General features: G+C 39.5%; 1 protein-coding gene across 1 annotated transcript; it reads right to left on the reverse strand.

Annotated features, from left to right (window-relative positions):
- Nucleotides 1–269: 269 nt before the first annotated feature.
- Nucleotides 270–23,839, reverse strand: LOC101443880 (transport and Golgi organization protein 1 homolog). Its single transcript, XM_058286716.2, has 13 exons — nt 23,738–23,839; nt 16,486–16,572; nt 12,518–12,640; nt 11,176–11,286; nt 7,620–7,730; nt 7,435–7,513; nt 6,533–6,588; nt 6,348–6,438; nt 6,048–6,186; nt 3,516–3,616; nt 2,334–2,413; nt 1,267–1,423; nt 270–326 (listed from the first exon to the last, which is right to left on the reverse strand). The coding sequence occupies exons 1-13, from the start codon at nt 23,837–23,839 to the stop codon at nt 313–315; spliced, it is 1,251 nt and encodes a 416-aa protein (XP_058142699.2). The 3' UTR covers nt 270–312.
- Between the last annotated feature and the right edge of the window lie 1,960 nt (nt 23,840–25,799).

Genomic DNA, 25,799 nt, shown 5'->3' on the forward strand with positions numbered 1-25,799 from the left:
GATAAGGTCCAAGATGTAGAGAAAGAGTCATTAAATAGTGAAAGAGCCAAAAACACAAGCAGATGTCCATTCACTAATGAAAGGAATTTTTGAATGTGGTATATCCACACAGTGGAATATGATTTGGCAAAAGAAAGAAGTACTGACATATGCTATGACTTGGATGAACTTTTAAAACAGTATGCTAAGTGAATGAAGCTTGTCACAAAAAGACCACAAATTGAATGATTTCATTTATGTGAAAAAATTTATTTATATGAATATTTACTATACCGACGGTATGCTGACACCACTGAGGGTCTTGTCCAGATCTCAAACTGGTTGTCCTGTAAAGCAAAAAGGTTTTGTTTGTTTCAATCTGATCTCTTTTTTTTTAATATATTTTTTCTCTTTTGTAATATTTCTGGACCCCTAATGATATTTCAGTGTGTGCCCACATCTGTGTGTCTCTGTGTAATGAAAACAAATTTGTTTTCAGATAGAGATCTCTGAATTTAATTAACTGTGTACACATCTTACAATTATCATTTATCTTGTGGAAGCTGAACTTTAATAAAAGAGGTCTTTCTCTTAACTTTTGAAACAATGACTGCAAATCTCTGGACATATACTGTTTTATAATCTTATTGTAGTTTAATGCAGTTCCAAAGAAAGATCATTTGATACTCTTCTGAGTTTAAACATTTTACTTAAACTGTGAGAAGAGTGCCAACCTATCCAGGTATTTTGTCAGATACTTTCTTTAATGTACTGTATCTCTTCATCCTCACAATAACCTCATAAAACCAGTATCATTCCTGTTTCATAGATAACAAAACTGAAGGTCTTAGGAGGCCACAAAGAAAGTCTCTCTCTTTTACACACTGGAGTCCTTCACAGGTGATTCCAATAGTAGTGATCACAACCTGTGCATGTATCTTTCTCACAGGACATCTTCAGCTCTTAAATTAGGGGCAGGGCATATCCCTCCAGAGCAGGAACCCCAGAAGATGTTCAACACACATCCCCAGAACTGACATTTCTGGCTTTCTATAAACAGCCTCTCTCCTTGTCTACAGGAGACACCTGCTGCCTGGCTCTGGCAGGAAGATGATGCAGCCCAGTGTGTGTCTTAAGAAACCTGAAGAAAGTCACAGTGTCCTCGGCCAGGTTTACCTCACCTTGCAAAGCTCTGTAGAACTACCTGTGACATTTTCTAGAAGGAAGGGATGAAAGATTGGAAGAGTCCATTTTACAAGTCCATTCATGCTGTTCTGATCATCTTACCAACTGGTGGAGGTGGAGGCAGCAGGTCAGACCCGAGAGGCCACCAGGGAGGCAGAGATGGCCCATATCGTAGCGTGGCTGACAGAGGGCCTCCCATGGGGTAGCGCATGAGGGGGCATCCTGGGAAAAAGGGGGATCCTCTTGCATCCATATTGATCTGCAGGTAAAGTTTTGAAGTATTTTAATGTCACAACAAAAGCACCATTGCTGCCTAAAGCCAAAACGCAATGGAGCAGATGTCAGTGCCTGGCACATCCCCTCCACGAGGTTTCCAAAGAGCAGCATCAGTGCCTGAAACTGTATTCCCCACTCAGTCCCAATGACAACCAAGGGGAATAAGCTGATGCCACCACACACATCACTGCCTGTGTCTGCAGAGGCAGGAAATGGCAAGGGGCCTGCCTAGAGGATGAATACAATCCCAAACAAATTTTTTTCAAAAAAAGCATATTCCAGACAGACTTCATTTTCAGTACCTTCCCAGCCCTGCCTTCACTATCACCACAGTAGATGGTTATTCAGAAATGATGAACACAGAATGAAGGGAAATGAAAGCTCCAGGTTCTGCACATGGGATTCTAGATACTCTTTAGAGCCTTTCCACAATCTTATCATGTCTTCTCTCTGATTCTCAGAACTCTGCACGTTAAGGTTAACCACCCTGTTGTAAATTTAGGGAATAAAAGTTCTGGGAGGAATTACATCATTTGCCCAGGGCCCCACAGTCTGCCTGCAAGCCCATGCTCGTACCCCTTCTGCTCGCCTCCCTGATAAAAGGGTCATCTACTCTATGGAGGTTTGGCCTGTGGGCACCAAGTTTTCTCAGAGAGATGTGGAGTCCTGGAGTACTGGGATGTATTTTCTGACAAAAACATTGTTACATATGGAAGTTATCTATGTAGAGCTAACTTAATTAGTGTCTCGTTTACAAAAAAAAGAGAGAGAGAAAGAAAGTTAAAGTATCACAGAACACACAAAAAGAAGTAAGGCCAGAAAATAGGGTTAGAATAAAAGAGAAAAGTTTCATTCAATACTGGATTACAGCTGAAAACAAGGGCAGCATATACCTTGCCCTCCGCCACCTCCTCAGGAGGGAATCCGCTTCCAGGGCTGCTGTTCTTCTCGGGAGCTGCACCAGGTTCTGGATCTGATAAAGGCCAAGAATTGACTAAGGTTTATTCTGACTTGCGTCTTCTGTGAAGAAGGATAACAAACCCCCTGCTTCCTTCCTCCACCACCTTAAACTCCTTAACCCGCTCAGGTCCCTCACCAGAGACAGAGGGTTTCCCAGACACCCCACATGAATGCTGACGACAAGGGGGAAGCCCGTCCTCTGAGCTCCACAAAACTCTGGCTGTAGGTTCAGGTGGCTTCTTAACAAACCAGCCGATTCTGGGCAGGGCAGGGCTCCAATCTAGCAGGAACTCAACACTAAAACCAGGATCTCTCAATATATAAAGGGAACTCACTTAGAATTTAAGCACACATTAAAAATCAAAATAACTGCCTTGGATAGGAAAACTATCAGTAAACCTGAGACATTGGATCTCTTCTTCAAATCACAGGTAGACTTTTAAAATTCAGTCTACATAAAATCTGACTTCCATATCTGACCAGGTAATATAAATATTTATGACTAGAAATAGACTTATAGATATTAATGCATGGTATTGAGAAGAGGAAAGACCCATGGAGCATTCATAGAAATTTATAACCTTGGGGAGCAAAATTACAGAGAAATGCAATTTATGAATAAAGTATTACTCTACACAATAAAAAAAGTAAGACAAAAATAAAGGAACTTCCAACAATAGTGAGGAAATGCTTCCTCTCGCAAATCAGGCCTCTCAATACACTATTTACCCACTAAGGCAAATCAAAAATATTTCTTCTCTAGTCAGGACAAACAACCCACATACTAAAATGCTGTTTGTATTAGACTTATCACATAAAACATAAAGTATACCCTGAAGCAGTTAACTTCAAGATGGGAAGTAGGCACTAACCGATCTCTTTTCAGGATTTCTCTTCAACTAAAAGTAACCTAGAGGTTGGGGTGGGGATGTCTGCTCTCCATGGGGGGTGCACACACCATCCTGCAATGGGACAGGAGCAAGTGCCATTCAGGTTGTAGTAAGTGCTTGGGATTCTTTCCAGGCATCACAGTGGTTACTCACTGGAACAAAAAGTCCTTGAAGTGGATTTTGCATGAGAAAATGAATTGTGTATCTCATTGAAGCGCTCCCTACCTCTCTGTGGAAGGTTCTGTGCATCAGAACTTCTCAGAATAGGTTTCATAATCTTGCTTCCCTCTTGCAGCCTTGAGTTTTTGTGGATTATTTCCAAAAAGCTTGAATATAGAAAAAGAATGGAATGTACAATACCAAAAAAGTCTTGTATGACTTAAAATGTATATAAATTTAAAATACACTACCATGATAGCACAAACACGAGAGGGGAACAGATACAGTTAAATCTCAGGAAGAAGAGGTAAAAATACCACTTATTAGCAGATTAAATCAAGGATGCAGATAATGATCAAAAAAAAAGGAAGACAAGGAAAAAACAACCTATAACTACCCAATTAAATGAAGGAAGAAAAGATTAACTAAAAATCTAAAAGACAGGAAGAAAATAAAAGAGAAAGGATTGCATACACCTGATGACATGAGAGGAACCCTAATGTATTCAGAGGTTACATTACAAGTAAAAGGAATGAGCCGACATTCAGTCTCCATGTCTATCCACCATTTTGTTTATACTTCATCTCTCCACAAGAGATTTAGAGGCAGATAAATATCTGAGTCAGTAGGAGATTGCCAGGTGAAAAGAATGCAAAAAATATATAGTGTACACAAAGGCAAAGAGGCTTCTGGAGGCTCAAGGGATCTGTACAGAGTGGCTGCAGCTTGGGATGCATCAGAAGGAGCTGCAGAAAATGCACAAGGAGAGGCTGCCAGCGACCTGCTGAGGAAAGCTCCCCAGGCCCCCTAAGGAACCTGGAACTGTCTCTGCAGAGCATGGAATGTCCTGGAATCAACCAGAAGACAGGAATGGAGGGGTAGTCTACAAAGAACATTCTAGCAATTGTAGGGAGAATGAATCAGAGTTGGAAAGATGTTCAGTAAAGGGAAAATGGAGGTAAGGAGAATAGTTAGAAAAGCTGGCCAGTATATTCATTTCCTATGGCAGGTGTAATAAATGACCAAAGTCTGGTAACGTCAAAACTTTATTTTTAAAAAATTAGTTTCTCACAGCTCTGGAAGCCAGAACTCCAAAATTAGTATGACTGGGCCCAAGTCGAGGTGTTGGCAAGGCAGGGCCATACTCATCCAGAGGGGTTCTGTCCCTGGCCTCTTCCAGCTTCTGGTGGCTGCCAGCATTCCTTGACTAGTGGCCACATCTATCCAGCCTCTGCCTCTGTCTTCACATCACCTTCTCGTGTGTGTGTGTGTGTGTGTGTGTGTGTGTGTGTGTGTGTGTGTGTGAAAGTGCCCTCTGCCTCTGTTTAGAAGGAAACTTGTGATGGCATTGAAGGCTCACCTGGATAATCCAGGATACTCTCCCCATGTCTAGATGCTTAATCACATCAGCAATATCTGTGCCACATAAGGCAACAATCACAGATGCCAGGAATTAGAACCTGATTTCTCTGTTGGTCATAATTCAGCCTCACCCAGCGGGAAAAATGATCGGGACCTGAGCTAACACAGTAGGTAGACAGGGGCATCAAATGGATGTGGGAGAAGCTGAATCCATATCATGAAGAAAACCAATTGCCATTTAGGTAATCAAATGATTACTGGTCGAAGAGATAAGCTCTTCATAATGATTTCTGAATGGTTCTTTCCTGTGGGAGGACATTAAGTGAGCCACGCTGCAATGTTAGGAAAAATTAAACTGTGGTTGCTCAGTGAGCACAGAAGGAGGGAAAAATTAGTGGTCCAGTTTCAATGTTTAATGGCATCAGACTGCAGCAACCTAAGCATTGAACTATTTTCTCAGCAAGACATGCTTTCGTGAAGTTTCTCTATATGCTGAAGAATAATGTGTAGGAGCAGACACAAATAGCAACAGATGCAGAAAACCCATTTTCCAGGAAATAAAAATGGATATTCATGCACCAAGAACACAAAAAGCTGTATAAGAGTTTATATTTCAAAAGTTACCTAACTCCAAATTTGAGATATAAATTCTGGAGAAGTAATGAATTACCCAAGTCTTTCTAGGGCCACAACTCCCACCTTTCTCACCATAATGATGTCATATAATGTTTGGGATAAATATTTGTTCTCTATTTAGTCCACATTGTAAAACATCTTTGATAACTAAGAATTCCTTAAGGCCTTGAAGATTTTGTTCTACTAAAAAAGACCACCTCATATCTGTCACTCAAGACTTTTAAGGATCAAAGCAACAAATGGAAGGGAAATCTGAATCCAGTAACTTGGTCAGAGAGAAAGCAAAGGTGAAAAAGAACAACAAAAACAAAAAAATACATACAGTACAGAACATCAGAAAGACAGAAGACGCTTAGTAGCCATAAGTGGTGGTACCTGGACCATCCCTCCCCCACCCAACCCCAGAATTACAGGTCAGAATCCCTGTAAAACAACAATGTGGGTGATGGAACTCCTGCAAGAAGGAAGAAGCACAATTCTACATTGATTAAATATGGCAGACATAGTGTGGTAACTGTTCTGAGAACAGATAAAATTATGTTCATGGGTCTTCACGTTCACTCATTACAACATTTGAAACTAGAAACATAAACCTCTTACTCTTGCATGGCCTTCTTTCTCTGCTCACGGACTTCAAGGAGAGACTCTATTTTCAGCATCACGGATTTGCAGTCCTCTTCCATTGCAGCTTTCAAAGACAGCAATGAATTGTAGTCGTTTTCTACTTCCTTTAAGCATTCTGTAAAGGACAAAACATTCTTCAGCTACAACTTGTTCACTTGGACCTGCAAATATGGTTAGGGGGCTGAGGACAGAGGTAGAATCTTGAAAGGATTCTTTACCTTCACAATGTAAAATCATCTCCATTGAATGGGAATTTCTTCTCAACAAGGAACCTACCTGCCACATTATCTTTATTGATCGTCAAGGCTCTCAGCCTATCCTGTAACAGTTTTAGGTCTTCTTCATCTTTTGATACTGCATTTTGGGCCTAAAAGTCACAACAGGGAGAAAGTTTTGTAACAAGTTAGGCATAATAGGAACTTCCAGGCAGCAGTTAGGGTACTTTGTAGAAGGAATTATACCTGCAAGACATTCCCCATCTGAGGCATTTGATATTCCACCTTCCTGTTGCAATCACCTAAAAAAAATAAGAATTTAATCTTTCCAAGAAACTGAACAATTAGTTCATCATATTCAAATGTTTAAAAAAAGCAATATCAATAAGGTGCAAGATTCATTAGGATAGCTGACTTTTGAAATAACTGAAAACTTAGGAAGAATGAAGACTGTGTGTAGAAGGAAAAGGTTCTCTCTGTTGACCTAGAGCAGGAGGGATGAGAATGGCTCCCTTCTCACCAAGATCTGCTTCTGTATGGAAAAAGGCCTGATTCCAACATTCCCTCCTCTGTTCTCCCATGAAGCTCTCCCAGGAGTGGACCCACAGTGTACCACAAGTGACATTCAGCTTGGGAAATAGCTCTAGAAACATTTCCATCACCAGCAGAGAAGACGACTTCTGTTCCTTTACCCCCACCTCTAAGGCAATACACCAGTGGGTGGCTCTCACCGCCACTGTGTTCTAACCCTGGCTGTGAGTCGTGATACCACCACAAGATGCTTCAGAGATGATAAGCACCCCCAAAAAGAACATCTCCATGAATTGAGAACAAGTCTCTCATCACCCTGGACCTGATGGGAAAGTGTGCAGGACTTAGAGGGGCTAGACCCAACTATTGCTGCTCTAACTTCCCCTCATGTATCTAATTTACATAAGGATGGGGGAAAGGATTTAGGGTTCTGTGCTTGTCCAAGGCTCTACAGTGCCCAGCACCTACCTGGGCCTGACATAGGCAGATATATAAACAAATCCAAGGGTGGGACTCTACAATGCCAATCCTTAAGAAGAGATACATCAAGTTCAAGAGTATCAGGAGGGTACCTGACTAAAGGCAAAGTGATCCAACCTCCCTGACATTGATCTTACCTGATAGATTTCTATTTTTTAATGTATTTCCTCCTGTCTTTTTGGCCTTAGATTTATCTTTGCATCGTAGAGGCTTCAACTGCACCGAGCAATTAGTCAAAGCCAAAAAAAAGAACAAGAGAGAATCAGAAAGAGTCTCCCACTTTTAATAAGATTGCAAACTGTGTACACAGGAATGAGCTTACTTCAAGATCATCTTCCAGAGTCAGAGCTCCCTCCAAATATTTTTGAGATTTTTCCAAGGATGTGCTTTGTTCAGTGAGCTCCATGTGCTCTTTATAACAGCCTTTGAATTTCTGTTGCAACAAAAGAAAAATATATATATTAAATAAATCAGGGTTTTTCCTCAAGAGACACTAGTACCATAAGACTAAAGCAGGGAAGGAGAAGCCATGACCACTCCCCGGCTTAGCCCTCTTGAACCTAGCCTAAGGCCTTGGTAAAAATGAGCAGAGAACGTGCCTTACCCTCAGTGCTAGAGCAAGGACAGAAATGGATGTTTGCAGTCCCAGAAATAACTATTGCCTTAGTTTGCTAGGGCAGCCATAACAAAGTACCACAAATTGGGTGACTTAAACCAACAAAAACTGTATCACAATACTGGAGACTAGAAGTCTAAAATCACGATGTCAGCAGGGCCATGATTCCTTCAAAGCCCATAGGAAAAAATCTGTTCTGTGCCTCTTCTACTTATGGTGCTTTCCAGCAATCCAAGGCATTCTCTGCCTCAGTGATCACATGGTGTCCCCTGCTTTGTATGTCTGGGTCCAAATTTCCTCTTCTTATAAGGACACCAGTCACATTAGATTGGGAAACTTGGACCCTTGGAGTCATTCTTTCTTCAATCCACCCCATCTCTGTACCTCTCAGTCCAGGATGGCAGTTTATCTGCTGATGTAAAATTGTCAAAAATCTTGTCAATCTTCTGTGAGATTTTGGGGTGTCCAAGCCATTAGATAGGAGGGTCCTTCACAGGTATTTCTTTGATAATTGCATCTCCCTTCCTGGCTTCTGTTGAGATGTTGGTTGGATCCACAAGTCACACACCTAGTCTTTTTACCAAATGGTTGTCCAGTCATGCCCTAGGCCCTAAGAATTTTTCACATGAATTCTTGGTTCCTTTTTGCTTAATAGTTCATTCTTCAAGTTATCTCTTTCCCCTCTCATTTTATCACAAGTAGCAAGGAGATACCAGGCTGCACCTTACACAGTTGACTTCGAAATCTCTTTAACTAAATATCTGTGCTCATCACTGACAAATTCTGCATCCACCATCAGAACACAATTCTTCCATGTTCTCTGCTATTTTAGGGTAAGGATCACCTTTCCTCCAATTTCCAATAATACATTGAGCAGTTCCCTTGAATTCTCACCATTACCACCATTAATATTTTCTAGCAGAATTCTGTTCATGATGATGTACATATTCTCTGAGACAATATAATCTTAGTCTACTGCTCCATTTCCTTCTTTCTGAGACCCCAACAGAATCACCTGTGAGATCCATATTTCTACCAACAGTCTCTTAAGGGCGATGCAGCCTTTTTCTATCAAGCATTTCAAAATTCTTCCAGCTTTTACCCATTACCCAATTCCAAAGTCACTTCCACTTCTTTAGGTATTTGTTACAGCAGCACACCACTTCCTGGCACCAAAAATTGTCTTATTTTGCTAGGACTTCTGTTGAAAAGTTCCACAAACTGGTGGCTTAAAACAACAGAAATTTATTGTATCACAGTTCTGGAGCCTGAATTCCAAAATCAAGATGTCAGCAAGACATGCTTCCTTCAAAATCTGTAGGGAAGAATCCATCCCATCTCTCTTCTAGCTTCTGCTGGTTTGTTGACAATCCATGGCATTCTCTGCTCAGTCATCCCATTGTGTTCTCCACTCTGTCTGTACCCAAACTTCCTCTTCTTATAAGAACCATCCTACTCCAGAAGATCTCATTTTAACTTGATTACATCTATTGGTAACTACTCTATTATGAAATAATGTTACCTTCTGAAGTACTAGGGGTTAGGACTTCAACATATCAAATTTTGTAAGACATAATTCAACCCACAACAGTCATCTAGCAAGTTGAAACAGGGACAGTTTAGAGCATCCTTCAGAAAACCCTATTGCCCACAAGTAACTCTTTCATAAGTAGGAAATTCACAGGATTTATTTCTAGTGTGAATGGACGAACCAGTCAGTGTCTCCAATAAAAATATGTGCCAGGCCTAGAGTTCCACATAATGACACCTCATCTGATCAACTGAACCAGTAACTGCTCAGAGAGGACCTTCAAAACCTTGGCTCTTTGGCCTAATTAGCCGGTCCATCAAAACCTCCTGAGGGCTACTTAGGTTAGTAAGTGGTTGATACATGACAGAACAAAGAGTCAGCTTCCTGAAGGCCACAAGAAATTGTGCACAAGAAATGCGGAAGAGATAAGTAATCTACACATGCCTCAATCCTAAGGCAACATGACAAACTCTGTGAGTCTGCAAATGTGCATCGGAATCTTACACTCACATCTCTTGACCAAACAGATTTGAGAAAAGACATTAAAGACATGATTTTCAGGACCCTGATTTAAATCATCAATGGAATTAACTGTTCCTTATGTGTTCCTTCTCAATGTTAAGGTCAATACTTTCTTTCTGATCCCAATATCTTTCACATTCATCTTTACTTCACTACCATGAGAGGCTTGATGTTTAATTTCAATCCAAACAAAACACTCCTATTAGTGAATTAATTCCAAGGAAGCACAACAAACACTGTGCCTTATTCCAGCAAGCTATTATAGTTGTGTGTGTGTGTGTGTGTGTATGGGTGTGTGTGTGGTTTTTTTGCTTGTCTGTTTTTTAAGGAGGTACTGGGAACTGAACCCGGGACCTCGTATATGTGAGTGAGGCACACAACCACTGAGGTACACCTGCTCTGCCATCATATAGTCTTTATATTCTAAGACACAAAACACTTATACCTCAAAAAAGCTAAGGAATATAATGAAAATTCTGCAACAAGTATAGGCAGCATTACCTCTACAAATTCTGAGGCATTTGTGAAAATTATATCTTTCAACTTCTCTCTAGATATTTCTTATTCTGACATTTGCATATAGGATAGGAAGAAAAATATATTAGAATTTCAGGTAAAACCAATTGATCCAGTTCGGGCCTAGTAGAACAAGCACATAAAGAAATAAAGAATCAAGGAAATACTTGCAGTCATAAAATTTCATGGCATCCACAACCTTCCTGTTTACAAGATAGAGTGCTTGAGGAATGGATGACAAGGGGAAAGCAAAGAAGATAGAAATGTTTTCAAGTAAAATAGCACGAATGGAATTTTTTAAATGGCGATTTAGAACATTGTTAAATTAATTATAAAATTCTATCTCCTCCATTAAAAGGAGTAGGACTGTTCAATTTGGGGAGAAATCTCAAGAATAATCTCTCTTAGACTTTTTTTGTTCTTATTCATTTCTAGGAGGGCAGTGCTAAACGATGTGAATATTACCCATGGAATTGTGGAATACAATACCTCCTCAGCCCTTAAATATAAAAAGCCATTAAAGCCATTGCAGTAGTAGTAGTGGGAGTTTTAGAGTCAAAAGAAGGTTGAAATTCCCAGACTCCCAACTCTTACTGCGGTCAACAGCATGGGAAAATGTAGGGCTCAAAAGAAGCAGTGTACAAAAAGGCTCAAAAGTCAAATTATGGTAACACTTAGCAGCAAAACTCTTACCAAGTCCTGATGTTTGACATTTTGATGTCTCTTAGAATGTGACATAACATGGAGAATTTGACTTATATAATGAAGGAGTTCATTAAGTCCTGAAAGTGTTGTGATGTTATCCTAAGACAAACCATATAGAGGTCAGTTAGAATTAATCATTACATTTATTTCTAATTTTAGACTGGTGCACTAAGGCAAACATATTATTTTGGAACTAAAGATCTGTCTACTTATCCCTTATACATGCACAAATCTACTTATCTGTCATAATGGAATAGTGGACAATTTAAAATAAAAATGCTTAAAGCTTCAGTTGCCAGAAATCATTTCTCAACTCCAATAGCCAGGATGAGGTCCAGAACCACAAATTGTTTTAAAAAGCTTAACGAAATAAATGTAAAATCTTTGGACTGAGATATACCTCTTTCCCTAACCAGACAACATTGTAGAAATCTTACTCAGAATTGGCTAACTTTTGAATTGGCAAAAAAATTCCTATAAGCCATGTCCTGTGGTTTTCCCAGACCACTGAAATCAGAGGTCATCAAATCATAAAATGACCTGAACAATGCTAGAGAAAATGCACAAACAACAACAGAGATGTTGGCCAACATCTTCAGAAAGCACAAAAGTGCTTCAAAAATTCCATTCATGCCCTGAAGAGATCATTGAATTATGACTCAATAAAAATCAGGCAGGACTCCACTTAACCCTTGTAACATATTTCCTCATTCAAATGTTATAAATGGAGATCAGGTGCTGAGGCCAGCCCAGAAAACTTGCTGAGATATTGGAATGTTACTATATATATTGTTACTCCTGTTGGTCAAAAACAGATCCTTTCAGATGACTACATGACTAGATATATAAGTTAAACAATTCCCCTACTATTGTGCACTTAGGTTGCTGCCACATTTGCAGTCTAATAAATACTGTCCCATTAAATATCCATGGTCAAGGTCTTTGAATACTTGTCTAAGCTAGATTTCTAGCAGTGGACTTATACTGAATAAAAAGATAGGAACTTTTTTGGGTTTCAGATACATAGTATGAAACTGGTTTTCAGAATGGTTGTAAGAATTCTAACAGTATATGAATATTCCTGCCTGATACTTAATATTTAGCTTTTGATATAAAGAATTTACACATTGAAGTTTACTCATTGAGATTATACAGTTCTCTTGTCCCCGGGTTCTTTCCTAAAACAATTATTTTACAAGGTTAGCTTCCATTTCAAGCATTAATTTGTATGCACATTATTAATCTAAAAGAAAATAAAAGAACCATGACTATAAAAGTGCTGCTTTCTTATAACTCACAGTATGCCTACAAGTTAATTTAATATACTCACAGCTAGAATAACTTTCCATAATAAAATAGCAACTGAAATAATTCCTAAGGAGATAGCGATGTTGACAGGAAATCCGTAAAAATCAGGTCCAGATAGGAAATTGTAAGTCAGAATATCAACTAGCTGAAATCATAATAGTTGAAATAGTAAGAAGCCTTAAACAAATATAGAACATAGCAAATACAATGAATCATCCATAGGTATTTTAAATCTGCCTCCAAGAGATAACCACGCCCATCAAAAACTCCCCCATGGATTGTGCTACTCAAGAAAAACTTGAACTTGGCAGCTTCATTTTTTTGATGTGGTCTCAGTGTTGTTATATATTGCAAATTTGGGAGTCCTTAGGTAGGAAATGGTTTCTAGTTATTATGGGCCCTACCTGGTCCTATGTCTAACACTGTAGTGGGATCTGACTGAAAAATGTTTTTTGTGGGATAAACTGATTTTTACCATGCATAAAAAAATTTTTTTTATTTCTCTCCCCATTCCCCCACCCCCGTTGTCTGCTTTCTGTGTCCACTCGTTGTGTGTTCTTCTGTGTCAGCTTGCACCCTCAGTGGCACCAGGAAACTGCACCTCTTTTTTGTTACATCATTTGCTGCATCAGCTCTCCATGTGTGCGGCACCACTCTTGGGTGGGCTGTGCTTTTTTCACGTGGAGCGGCTCTCCTTGCAGGGCGCCCTCCTTGCACGTGGATCACCCCAACACGGGGGCATCCCTGCGTGGCACAGCACTCATTGTGCACAGCAGCTCTGCATGTGGGCCAGCTCCCCACACGGGTCAGGAGGCCCTGGGTATTGAACCCTGGACCCTCCCATATGGTAGGCAGATGCTCTATCAGTTGAGCCATGACCACTTCCCAAAGAAAACAATTTTAAATACAATAGAGAAATGACTTCTTTACAAGCAATCAACTTTTAAGGCAGTAAATAAAACCAACATGATGATATTTAAGAGGACACTAATAATATGCGATTTCTCCAAGATTTGTGGTTTTCATTCTATTACACTCCTATGTGTATGAAAACAGAGATTTCCTCTGAGTAAATTCAGACTGCTCCTGATAACTGCTTTAGATAGACTGCTCTGGATCTAACGGTATGGTCATTAAAACTTGATACCTTGGGAAGCATATTTGGCTCTACTGATAGAGCATCTGCCTACCACATGGGAGGTCCAGGGTTCAAACCCAGGGCCTCCTGATCCATGTGATGAGCTGGCCCACATGCAGTGCTGGTGTGCACAAGGAGTGCCGTGCCATGCAGGGGTATCTCCCATGTAGGGGAGCCCCATGCAAGGAGTGCACCCTATAAGGAGAGCCACCCAGTGTGAAAAACATGCAGCCTGCCCAGGAGTGGTGCTGCACACACAGAGAGCTGATGCAGCAAGATGACACAACAAAAAGACACAGATTCCTGGTGCTGCTGACAAGAATGCAAGCAGACACAGAAGAACACACAGTGAACGGACACAGAGAGCAGACAATGGGGGGCAGGGAGGGGAGAGAAATAAATCTTAAAAAAAAAAAACTTGATACCTTAATTCCAACTTTTCTTTGAAAACAGTGCTTTAAAGAGAGATATTCATCAACAGAATATGACTCAGCCAGGGAAAGGAATGATTTAGTGAACCACACAACTCAATGAGTAAATCTCAAAAACACCATTCTAAGTAGAAGAAGCAAGACAAAGTACATATGACATTGTTCCATTTATATGAAATTTTAACAGGCAAAATTTACCTGCAGTGAAGGTAAGATTATCTGGGAAGGGGCATTGTGGCACTTTCTGAGATGATGATAATGTACTATGACTTGACAGGGGTTTGCATTACAGTGGCATGTGCATTTGGCAAACATTAGTACATGTGCACTTGAGGTATGTATGTTTCATTCTTTGTAAATGGCTTATCAACAGTCAATTCTTCAATGGCTATTGAGCTCTATTTAAGGATTGTCATAGTATTAGGGGGAAGTGTACTGATGTCTGAAATTTAGTTTGAAATGCACCAAAAATAAGATGGATGGATGGATGGGAGAGAGGGAGTGAGGGTGAGTGGTTGGGAGGGAGGGAGGGAGGGAGGGAGGGAGGGCAGGTGGATAAGTGGATGGGTGGATGGATGGGTGGATGGATGGATGGACAGATTTGTGATTAAGCAAGTATATAAAATGTTAACTATTCAACCTCACTGTATTTGAAAATGTTGGTGAAGAGGTAAGCAAAACCAAAATATCATGTAAATGACCATTGTTTTGAACAAGAAGTTCCAAAAATGACTACTATTAACAAGCTAGATGTTTGAACAATTTTAAGCACAATCCTAATTGTATTTTTATTCCAAACACTTTTTCACAGAATTACAAACTTCAAGTAAATGCTGAAATAATCCCACGAGGGGCTGCTCCTTGGGTTTATGTTAAAAGATTATGGTATATCCATACAATTTAAATATGTGCAAAATCATGCATAAACCTCAAAACAATGATACTAGAGTTTCTGCCAAACCCAGCCTACTGGCCAGCCAAGCTGCTGCCCATGTTGGCTACAGAATACCTCAGCTTTCCTTCAAAGGTCCCAGCTATGGCTTTGGACAACATGGAGGTCATTTAGGAATGCAGGGCTACATTTATTTGACCTTGATTTCATTAATTCTCATAATGGAGGAGGTTGAGAGCAAGATGACCAAGTATGCAGCTCCAAACAAATGGCCAATCAGCTCATAAAAAAATGCTCAACATCATTAGCCATTAGGGAAAGGCTAATCAAAACCACAATGAGACACCTTTTCATATCCACTAAAATGACTTTTATTAAAAAGTCAGAAAACAACAAGCTCAACAACGATGTGGAGAAATTGGAACTTTCATTCACTGCTGGTAGGAACATAAAATGGTGCAGCCACTGTGGAAAACAGTTTGGTGTTTCCTCAAAATGTTAAACACACAATTACCATATCATCCACAAATTCCATTCATAGGTATATACCCGCAAGAATTGAAGGCAGGGACTAAGATATTGATACACTAATGTTCATAGCACCATTATTCACAATAGCCAAAAAGTGGGGACAACCCAGGTGTACGCTGACAGATGAATGGATGAACAAAATGCAGTATATAAATAGAATGAAATATTCTTCAATTATAATAAGGAATGAAAGCTCTGAGATCTGCTACAACATGGATGAATCTTGAAAACATTATGCTAAGTGAAATTAGTCAGGCACAAAAGGACAAATTGTGTATGATTCCATGTATATTAAATTATCTAGAAGAAGCAAATTCACAGAGACGGAAAGTAGATTAGAGGTTACTAGGGGCTGGGGGAGAGGGGTAGTGTAAATTACCACTTAAAGGTTAAAGAGTTTCTGTTTTGAGTGAAAAAGTTTTCCTAATGGATGGTGATGATGATGATAGTTGCACAATATTGTAAAGGCGATCAGTGCCACTGAATTATGCCCATAAAAGTGGTTAAAATGACACATATCTTATATATGTTATTACAAAATAAAATAACAATTATGCTACTGAAAAAGACAGGAAAAAAGAGTACTGGCTCTATGATTCCTGTTATTTAAAATTCGACCAAAAAAAATCCTAATGTATATTGACAGAAAGCAGGTCAGTGGGTGAAGAGGTTCATGGTGGGAGCAAGGAGGGGAGAGGGTGGGAGTGATTATACAGGGGCTTAACAAAATGTTTAGAGATGACAGATTTGTTCTCTATCTTGATTGTTAAGATATTTTCATGGGTTTGAAACTGTACATTTTAAATAGATGCATTTTGCTGTGCATTATTTAGAGCTCAATAAAGCAGTAGAAAAATCAAGGCAATGCACAAGCTATTAGCTTTTCATTTTCTTGATCAAATAAATATTCAAGGACTTTCCAAAATTGTTGGCATTCAACATAGGAACTTACAAGCCAGTTTATCAATGAGAATAAAAAATAGAAATCCAGAACTTACATCAGTCAGGAAGTCTAGTTTTTCATTAGTGAATTCATAATCTGCTTCAATCAAATCTGTTGAAAAATATCTAAAAATACACCCAACCTGTAGAAAGAACGGGCAAAAGGGACAAAGAGCAATTACAATCGTGTACAACAGATAGACATGAGAGAATGCTTAGCTGTGCGGAGACAGGCAGTAGCTGTCAATAGTGACAGAACTGAGAGGCTAGATAGCTGAGGTTGCAATTACACTGGGATCCTTACTGCAATGAGAATCAAGTACAGAATATTGTTAGGCTGAAAAAAATAAAAATAAAAAAGAATATTGTTAGGCTGAAACCACTGAAGCTTTCTTTCATCATTCAGCTTTATTCTGCACACAGGACACATAATGCCAAACTTTTCAACTAGACAGAAGATCTACAAACAGTGGATTTAAATATACTGTGAGATTAAAACTATGAGAATCCAATGTGGTTAGAAACCCAGTTCTGGCAAGAATTCACCTTTAAATTTCTGGAGTGTATGACCAGTGCAGCAAAAGGAAAAGATATCATGCTTTCAAAAACTATGTTTTATGAGTGTTTTAGAAGAAAATTAATTTTTAATGTATTCACAATAATCGACACACCAAGCTTCAGTTTCACATCAGTTAAAATCTCTCTATACTTTGTAAGTTCATAATCTTTACTATACACTTGTTGTTTACACGTGTTCATGTATGAATGAAATAATTCAATAAAAAATATATTTTTTTAAAAACCCTCTATGTGAGGCAAGCAATGGAAGAACTTTTATGATGGATGCAATGGCCACTGGAGGTTCTGAGGGGAGGGAGAGGGAAAAGTAGGTATGGACTTGGGGTTGACTTGAATGACATTGCAATGACAGATACAAGCCATTGTATATGTTGTAATAACTTGTAAAAATGTGCAGGGGAGAGTATAAACTACAATGTAAACTATAACCTTCACTTAGTGGCAATACTCCAAGATGTGTTCATCAATTGTGGCAGATGTACCACACTAATGAAGGATGTTGTAGATGTGGGAAAATGGGGGAGGGCCAGGGAACACAGCACATGCGAATCCCCTATTTTTGTGCATAACATTTATGTAATCTAATATTCTTTTTTTTTAATTTAAAAGTATGTATTTTTTTAAAAACCTTTAGAGGGGAGTGGGTGGAGCTCAGTAGTTGAGTACCTTCTTCCCATGTACAATGTCACAGATTAGATACACAGTACCGCCTCAAAAGGTAAAATAAAATAACCCTCTCTAGAGGAGCAAATGTAGCTCACAGGTTGAGCACACACTTCACATGACCCTCTGAACTACCTAACACTTTCATCATCAGAAGCCATGGTCAGAAAAAGAATAATAGCTCTCAGCACAATCATTAAGCATGTGGGTCAAATGTACACAAATGCCAAGTGTCATCTTAGTCACATCCTGGTATAGTATCCCCAGTCGTGGACACTCGTTATATCTGATAACTGTCTGGACACTAGTTTCCAAAGTGGAGCACTAGCAAGGTTAGACATGATGGGGCACTGAAAGCTGCAGTTCCAAGGGTTAATATCTGAAACACTGAAAAAAAAAAATACTGTAGAGTGCAAATGAAGACATGGAAACAATCATTTTGAGAGCTAAGAAGAACAAATTTTAAGTTTTACATGGAAGGCTTGAAAATGACAGAGGAGATAAAGGGAAAAAACACCATTTCCTTTCAAGGAAAATCTGAATGAGAAAATCCAGAAAAGAAATCAGATATATGAAGTCAAGAAGGACATTTGCTTTTGTTTAATCTTTGTCCCTGAGACCATGGGAATGGAAATTATCTTTATGTCCAACCACCCCTCCGTCCAATGCTTGATTTTAACCTCTATAAATCACCTCTATAAAGGAATCATTTATTTTATTTGGAAAATCAAGTAGAAAAAATTCTGTATAAGCAATTCTCAGGAGACATGTAAATAAGAGCCACTACCCTCTAAGGAAATAATCCTGGAAAACAGGAGAATGGCCAAGACCCTGACAGAGCCTTGGCCTTTCTAGGGGAGGCAAAGCCAAGTAAACAAATGAACAACAGAGTAAGGCAGAGAAGACAATGCCAACAAAGCGCCTTGGAAACATTCTCAGAACAGAGATTCCATCTGGCTGGTCCTGGAGGATGCACTTCCTAAAAGTGCAGAGACTAAGAGCTGACCTTAAAACTCAAGGATTGCTAGAGGTGGACATGACCATAAGGGATGGTGGTAGTGGGACTCAAGACAGGTGAATTTATCCAAATGCTCAAAGTTGAGGTCGGGAGAGAGAAAGTTTAATCTCTGTGTGAAAAATGCAGCAAAGCTTTCACTCCCACCTCCACCAAAAAAAAGTTCGATGAGTAAAGGTTATCTACAAATAAGAAATATCCTCCTTTGATAGACTTCACAGAAACCAAACAGATTCTTCTTTGCATGAACTGACTGCGTGCATGATTCTGCTCCTACATGTGACTGTCCACTGCATCTCTCTAAATCCCTTCCTGAGAATTTGGGATATGCCAAGCCAAAAAAAAAAAAAAAAATCTATTTCTCTTCCTGGGGTTTCTCCAAATCTCCATATTTACTTTTTTTGGGGGTTGTGGGGGAAGCGTTTGCTGATTTTTTTAAGTGAATTGTTACAGTTGAAATAAGGTATTTCTCATGTTTGGAGAAACATCAAAAGAGGACCTATCCTACTTTGGGTAAATCAACAGTCTGTACACGACACATTTCACAAAGGAAGGATATTAACTCATCCCCCTCCCAGACATATCACTCGCATTGCTCCCCTCCCCTCCTTATAAACATCCAAGCAGGCTACAGCCACTTATTTCCACATCGGATGGACTTCTTAGGGCTCCCAACAAACCAGTTGGCACTGATCCCCTGTGGGATATCTCCAGAAACAAAGGCCATCTGAAAGATGACCAAGAAGTTGCTAAAAAGCCACAAACAAACAGGAAAGCACAGTGTACAGACGACATTTTGCTTTTTTGAACAGACATTTTGTTTTTTCTTAGCAATCAGTAATGCCAAGGATAAGGTACCACCCTTCCCAGGGTGGTCAAACTTTCAGGAATAATGTAGTTCTAGGAAAAAAGCAAATTACACACAGGATGAACTCTAAACTCGCAAAGCTGAAGCAGGATCTTAAGCAGAGCTTCCAGGAGCAAAAGTCTAACATCCTAGAGATATACATATATGTACAGGTCCCAAGTTGGATCCCAGGACCTCCTACATGGCAAGCAGGCACTCACCCACTGAGCTACATCCTCTCCCCAAGAGGGCCTTACTTTTAAAAGCTAGAGCTTAGCTGTTCAACGTTTCCAACATTTCAGCCTTTCCCATGCCTGGAACAAGCAGGGCCACAGACCCAGAACTCGACGTGGGCAGCAGTTCAGTCTGGTTAAGAAACCTGCGCTGGAGTGCTGGGTCTGACAGGGAAGAGCTGGAGACCAAAGACCTCTAGGAACACAGAATTCCTAAACCACAGTATTTTAACCGCCCAATAACCAAGAAAGAACTTAGGCTTGCGCAATGTTTGCTCACACTGGCCGGTGGGTGACCAGGAACCTGCCAGGACAAGCCAAGCAGGAGGACCCAGAAGAGCTGCTCCAGCGCCTCCATATCAGCAGCTCCAGGGATACTGGACCAGAAGCAGGACCAGAGACAGGGGAGGGGTGGGGAGGGGAGGGCAGGGGGCGGGGTGTGGGGGGGGGGAGGCAGAATAGGGGGTGGTGGGAATGGAAGTGGGAATCTGGCAGGACTGTGAACGGAGGACCTCACTGGAGAGGATGGTAGGAGGGTTCAGAGACAGGTCAGTAGATTAACAGGTCAATAGGTTAATTAATAGCAAGTCAGCAGGACACAAGGAACGGGAAAGAGGGTCTCGCAGGAGCTGGAGAAGGACAAGAGCTCTGTCTTCCTCCGAGTCTTCTCCTGTTTGACCGCTCCCTTGGCAACGAGGCTTTTTAAACCCTCTCCCTGGTCCAATCACCTGCCTTCACCCCTGCGCGCCCGCACTCTTAGAACGCACGCTCCGCCCCCTCCCCAGCCCCACCTCGCGCCATCCCAAGGACCGGCTGATTTTTGGTCCTTCCCAGTCGAGCTCTTCCTGTCTCCCCTGTCGCCTCACCAAATGTCCAACTTTGTGGTTCACTCCCTTCTCTGCCAAATTCCCTTGTTTTCCACGGTCAGTCTCTGCTCTAAGTCCCCATCCTAGAGTATAAGAAACATCAGCACAGCCAGCCCAAGGTAGGCTAGCTACAGTGCACTTCCCATTCACCCAGGGCCAGTGGCTTCTCACTGCAGCATCTGCTGGGGTTACCAGTCAACTTCAAAGCTCAACAAAACCCTTTGGTTTTGTGAAATATGAATAAGATTAAGCATATTTTTCTCCTCTTTCTGTTTTTCAATAAGGAGATCTTGACTATGTCATTTAAGTAATCTGTTTATCTGTGTATCTTTCTGAATACTAAAGGAATAACTAAGTTAGTAGTTGGAATTAGATGAGATTAAAGTGTCTAGACAATGAGGTGCAGAGGTGCCCAAAGATGTACTTACCAAATGCAATGGATGTGTCATGATGATGGGAACGAGTGTTGTTGGGGGGGGGAGAGGGGGGGGTGGGGGGGTGGGGTTGAATGGGACCTCACATATATATTTTTAATGTAATATTATTACAAAGTCAAAAAAAAAAAAAGTGTCTAGACAGAACATTTTAGGAGAAATGCTTCCATAACTTGTTAAGCTGCCTTTTCGGCTTTTTACTTTTTAGAAAATGAAGACGAGCAGATAGTGCATAAACAATGAGGAGGGTGGAATAAAAATAAATAAATAACAAATCTTTAAAAAATAAAAAAAAATTAAGTCATTGGGAAAAGAAGGTTCGGCAAAGGATATGGATAGTGGAAAACACTGCAAGCAAATGATTAAACTTAGAATCGTTAATAATAAACTGTTTTCATATGAACCCTGATGGTGAAACAGTGAGGACAGGATATCGCCTAGAGAGTAATAAAACAAAGAAAAATGAGAAGGAAAAAAGCATTAAAAAGTCTGGGCAAATAGAAAACACGTTACAAAATGGTGAATGTAAACTCAATTATAATAGGATACATTGAGTTAATGGATCAAAGTTCTTATTAAATGCCAAAAACTGTCAGAATATATTAAACCCACCAGGCAACAAATACACAACTACATGCACTTTGCATGGGATATATCCAAAGCATAAGGATATGGAACTTTTTTAAACTAAATCACTAAATAACTGAAATACTAAACAAAAAAAAAAAGCTGCTCTGATTGGTAATATCACTTGAAAATATTTATGGGAAAAAGCTTTAGTAAATACAAGGAGAATTTTCACACAAAAAAAATCACAATGTAAAATTGTGGCCACAAAAGCATAAAGCAAAATATGACAAAACTACAGGAAGAAACAGACAAATCCACTCAGCAGAGTGAAAGATTTTCATATCACCTCTCAGTAATTGCTATAATAAGCAGATTAGAATTCAGTAACAATTTAGAAGATCTGAACAATTTAAAAAAAAAACTAGCTCTGTAGGCATACTTGGATAATACATTGACCTAATGTAGAAGCTACATTGTTTTCAGCACACATGGTACATTTACAAAAATTAAACATAACTGGGCCACAAAACAAGTATCTACATATTTCTGAGTAGCAAAACCACAGGACATATGTGTTCTGATCATGACACAGTTGGCTAGAAACCAGTGATAAAACATAACTAAAAAGCCCCCAAATATTTGGAAACTGAAAAGTACACTTCAATTTCTCTGGTCAATCATAACTTACCCCCTTTCATTTCTGGTTTTATGTGCATCTTCTCTCTTTTTTTCTTTGTTAGGCTAGCAAGGGGTTTGTCAATTTTATGGATCTTCTCAAAGAACCAGCTTTTGGTTTTGTTGATATTCTCTATTGCTTCTGCTTCTCAATTTCATTTATTTCTGCTCTAATCTTTATTCTTTCTTTCTTCTGGTTGCTTTGGGAATGGTTTGCTGTTCTTTTACTACTTTCAAGTTGTTCAGCTGGATATTAGATTTTAGCTCTTTTTTCTTTTTTAATTTAGGCAGTCGGGGTTATAAATTTCCCTCTCAAGACTACCTTTGCTGTATCCGATAAGTCTTCATAAGTTGTGTTCTTGTTTTCATTCGTCTCAATATATTTACTAATTTTACTTACAATTTCTTCTTTGACCAAATGATTATTTAGGAGTGTGTTGTTTAGCCTGCACCACACATTCACAAATTTACCTATATCCTATTATTGATTTCCAGTTTCATTCCATTATGATCTGGAGAAGGTGCTTTGTATAATTTCAATCTTTTCATATTTACTGAGACCTGCATTGTGACCAAACATGTGTGGTTTATCCTGGAGAAAAATCCATGACCACTTAAAAAGAATGTCTAACCCACTGAGTTTGGGTGCAATGCTCTGTATATGTCTGTTAGGTCTAGCTTGTTTATCTTGTTGTTCAACTTCTCTGTTTCTTTATTGATCTTCTGTCTGGTTGTGATATCTAATGATGTGGGTGTTGTGTTGAACTCTCCAACTAATATTGTAGATATGGCTAGTTCTCCCTTCAGTTTTGCCAGAGTTTGTCTCATATATTTTGGGGCACTTTCATTAGGTGTATAGATATTTATGACTGTTAATTCTTTCTGGTGGATTGTCCCTTTTATTAATATATAATGGCCTTCTGTATCTCATAACTTCTTGCACTTAAAGTCTGATTTGTCCAATATTAGTACAGCTACATCTGCTCTCTTTTCATTACTTTTTGCATTGGAGTATTTTTTTTCCAACCTTTCACTTTAAGCTGGTTTGTATCCCTGGGTCTAAGTGAGTCTCTTGTAGACAGCATATGAATGGCTGTTAGTTTTTTATCCATTCTGTCAGCCTACTTTTTTATTAGGAAGTTAATCCATTCACATTCAATGAGATTACTGTAAATGTAATATGCACTTCCAACATTTTATTCTTTGGTTTTCATATGACATATCTTATTTTTGTCTGCTGTTTTACTCTTTTGGTTATCCTTCTTGCTATTCTTTTTTCTATACTCTCCTTCAAGCCTCTCTCTCCTATCTTTTTCTTTCGGGCTGTAAGGCTTCCTTTAATATTTCCTGCAAAGGTGGATTCTTTTCTCAGAACTCTTTCAGAACTCTTTTAGTTTCTGTTTGTTTGTGAATTTTATATACTTACCTTCATATTTTCAGGATAATTTTTCTGGATAAAGAATTCCCAGCTAACAGTTTTTCTCTCTAAGTATCCTAATTGTATTACATCACTGTCTTCTACCTCCATGATTTCTGATGAGAAATCCACACTAAGTCTTACTGGGTGTCTCTTGTATGTGATGCTTTGCTTCTCCCTTGCTAATCTCAGAATTTCCTCTTTATCTTTGAAGTTTCATATTCAGAGTACTGTGTGTCTTGGAGGTCTATTCACATTTTTTCTGATTGGGATATGGTGCACTTCTTAGAAATTTAAGTTCAGTTCTTTCATGAGAGTTGGGAAATTTTCAGATATTATTTCCTCAAATACTCTTTCTGCCCCTTTTCCCTTCTTTCTCCTTCTGGAACTCCCATGACACATATGTTCTTGTGTTTGTTGTTATTATTCAACTCTCTGAGCCCCTGTTCATTATTTTCCATTCTTTTCTCTCAATGTTATTTTCTCTCTTCAATTTCCACTGTTCTGTATTCTGTCTCACTTATTCTTTCTTTTTTCATTTTCAATTCTGCTGCTGTATGCCTCTAATATATTTTTGATCTCACCTATCATGTCTTCAACTCCCATGATGGCTGTTACTTTTCAATTCAAGGTTTCAAATTCTTTTTTGTGCTTGTTGAGTGTCCTCTTGATGACCTTTATCTCTTTAGCCATGTTGTCTTTCAACTCATATATTTCATTTTGAAAATTTCTGTGCATCTAGTTAATTGGTTGTCTCAAATCCTGTGTCTCTTCTGAGACTTTGATATATACCTTTTGCTTGGGCCATGTCTTCCATATTCTTAGTATGACTTGTAACTTTTTGCTGATGTCCAGAGATCTAATTAGGATGGCAAGTTTACTCAGATGCTTGATTTCTCTCTTTCATAGGGATTTAGTAGCAGGAGCTGTGTGTTAGTGCTGTTCTTTGATGCTTGGTTCAATTTGTTTTGGGTCTTTAAGAATGTCCCTGTTAGTTGCTCAAATCTGGTCCTGGACCCAGTAATGGGTTGCAGACCCACTTCCTGGGCCTTGGCAAGGGACGCTGCAAAGGCCAGAAAAAAAGTCTCTCTTACTTTTTTACTTTTAATTTCCTCACATGCACTTCCTTGTGATGGTGATCTTTGGCAGCCCTCTCACTTCAGTGCCTGGTCAGAGTGTGTCTCCTGCAACACAGACAGGATAAATGTGATAGAGGATCCTACCTAGAGGCTAAGAGCCTTGTAATTTACACTTTCTCAGGGGCAGTTTTCCAATCTTTGTCGGCAGCCCCCTCCTTTTTCCCTGATAGGAAATAATTCCATTCCCCTCTCTGTCCTCAACAAACAGTCCCGGTCAGAACAGAGGGAGACTAAGAGGGTCCAATCTCTGTAGTCCCTTACCAGTTCCTAAGACAAACAATGGCGCAGCTGCGTATGGTGTAGAAGGGCTTGTGGGACACAGGAGCCCAAATTTGTAGGTCAAAACATGAGTCAACCTTACACTGTGTCCCTTTCTTTCCCCTTTCCTGAGGAGGCAGATCCCTGGGGCCCACTTTGTCTATAGCTGCTGGCCCTGAGGCCTAGAATTCAAAAGTGTCTATAGGGTGGGGAAGGATGCCGGCAGTTGTAGCTGAGGCTTTCAACTCACAGTTTTATCATTGCGGTTCTTTTACTTTGCCTCCCTCTCTTGGGTGGTGTCAGCCTTCCCCTGGTATCCTAAAAACTAGAAGATTTTTTTCAAGGTCATTTCTGCCTGTCCTCTAGCTACTTTTCAGGGAAAGAAGACAGTCCCATATCTTTCTAGTCTACCATCTTCCAGGATGTCAAAAGTACACTTTTAAATAAATCATGAGTCAAAAAAGAAACATCAGTGGAAAAAAAGAAAAAATTTTGACCTGAATGATAATGAAAATACTGCATATGTGTATCAAAATATCTGTGATGCAATGAAAATAGTGCATAGGAAAAATGTCATAGCCTTTAAATTAACATATTGGGAAAGAAAGTCTGCAAATGAATCATCCAGCTTCCAACTATACAAGGTAAAATAGAAAAGAAAAGATGAATGAAAC

Source organism: Dasypus novemcinctus, chromosome 23 (assembly GCF_030445035.2).
Source record: "Dasypus novemcinctus isolate mDasNov1 chromosome 23, mDasNov1.1.hap2, whole genome shotgun sequence".
NCBI lineage: Eukaryota > Metazoa > Chordata > Mammalia > Cingulata > Dasypodidae > Dasypus > Dasypus novemcinctus.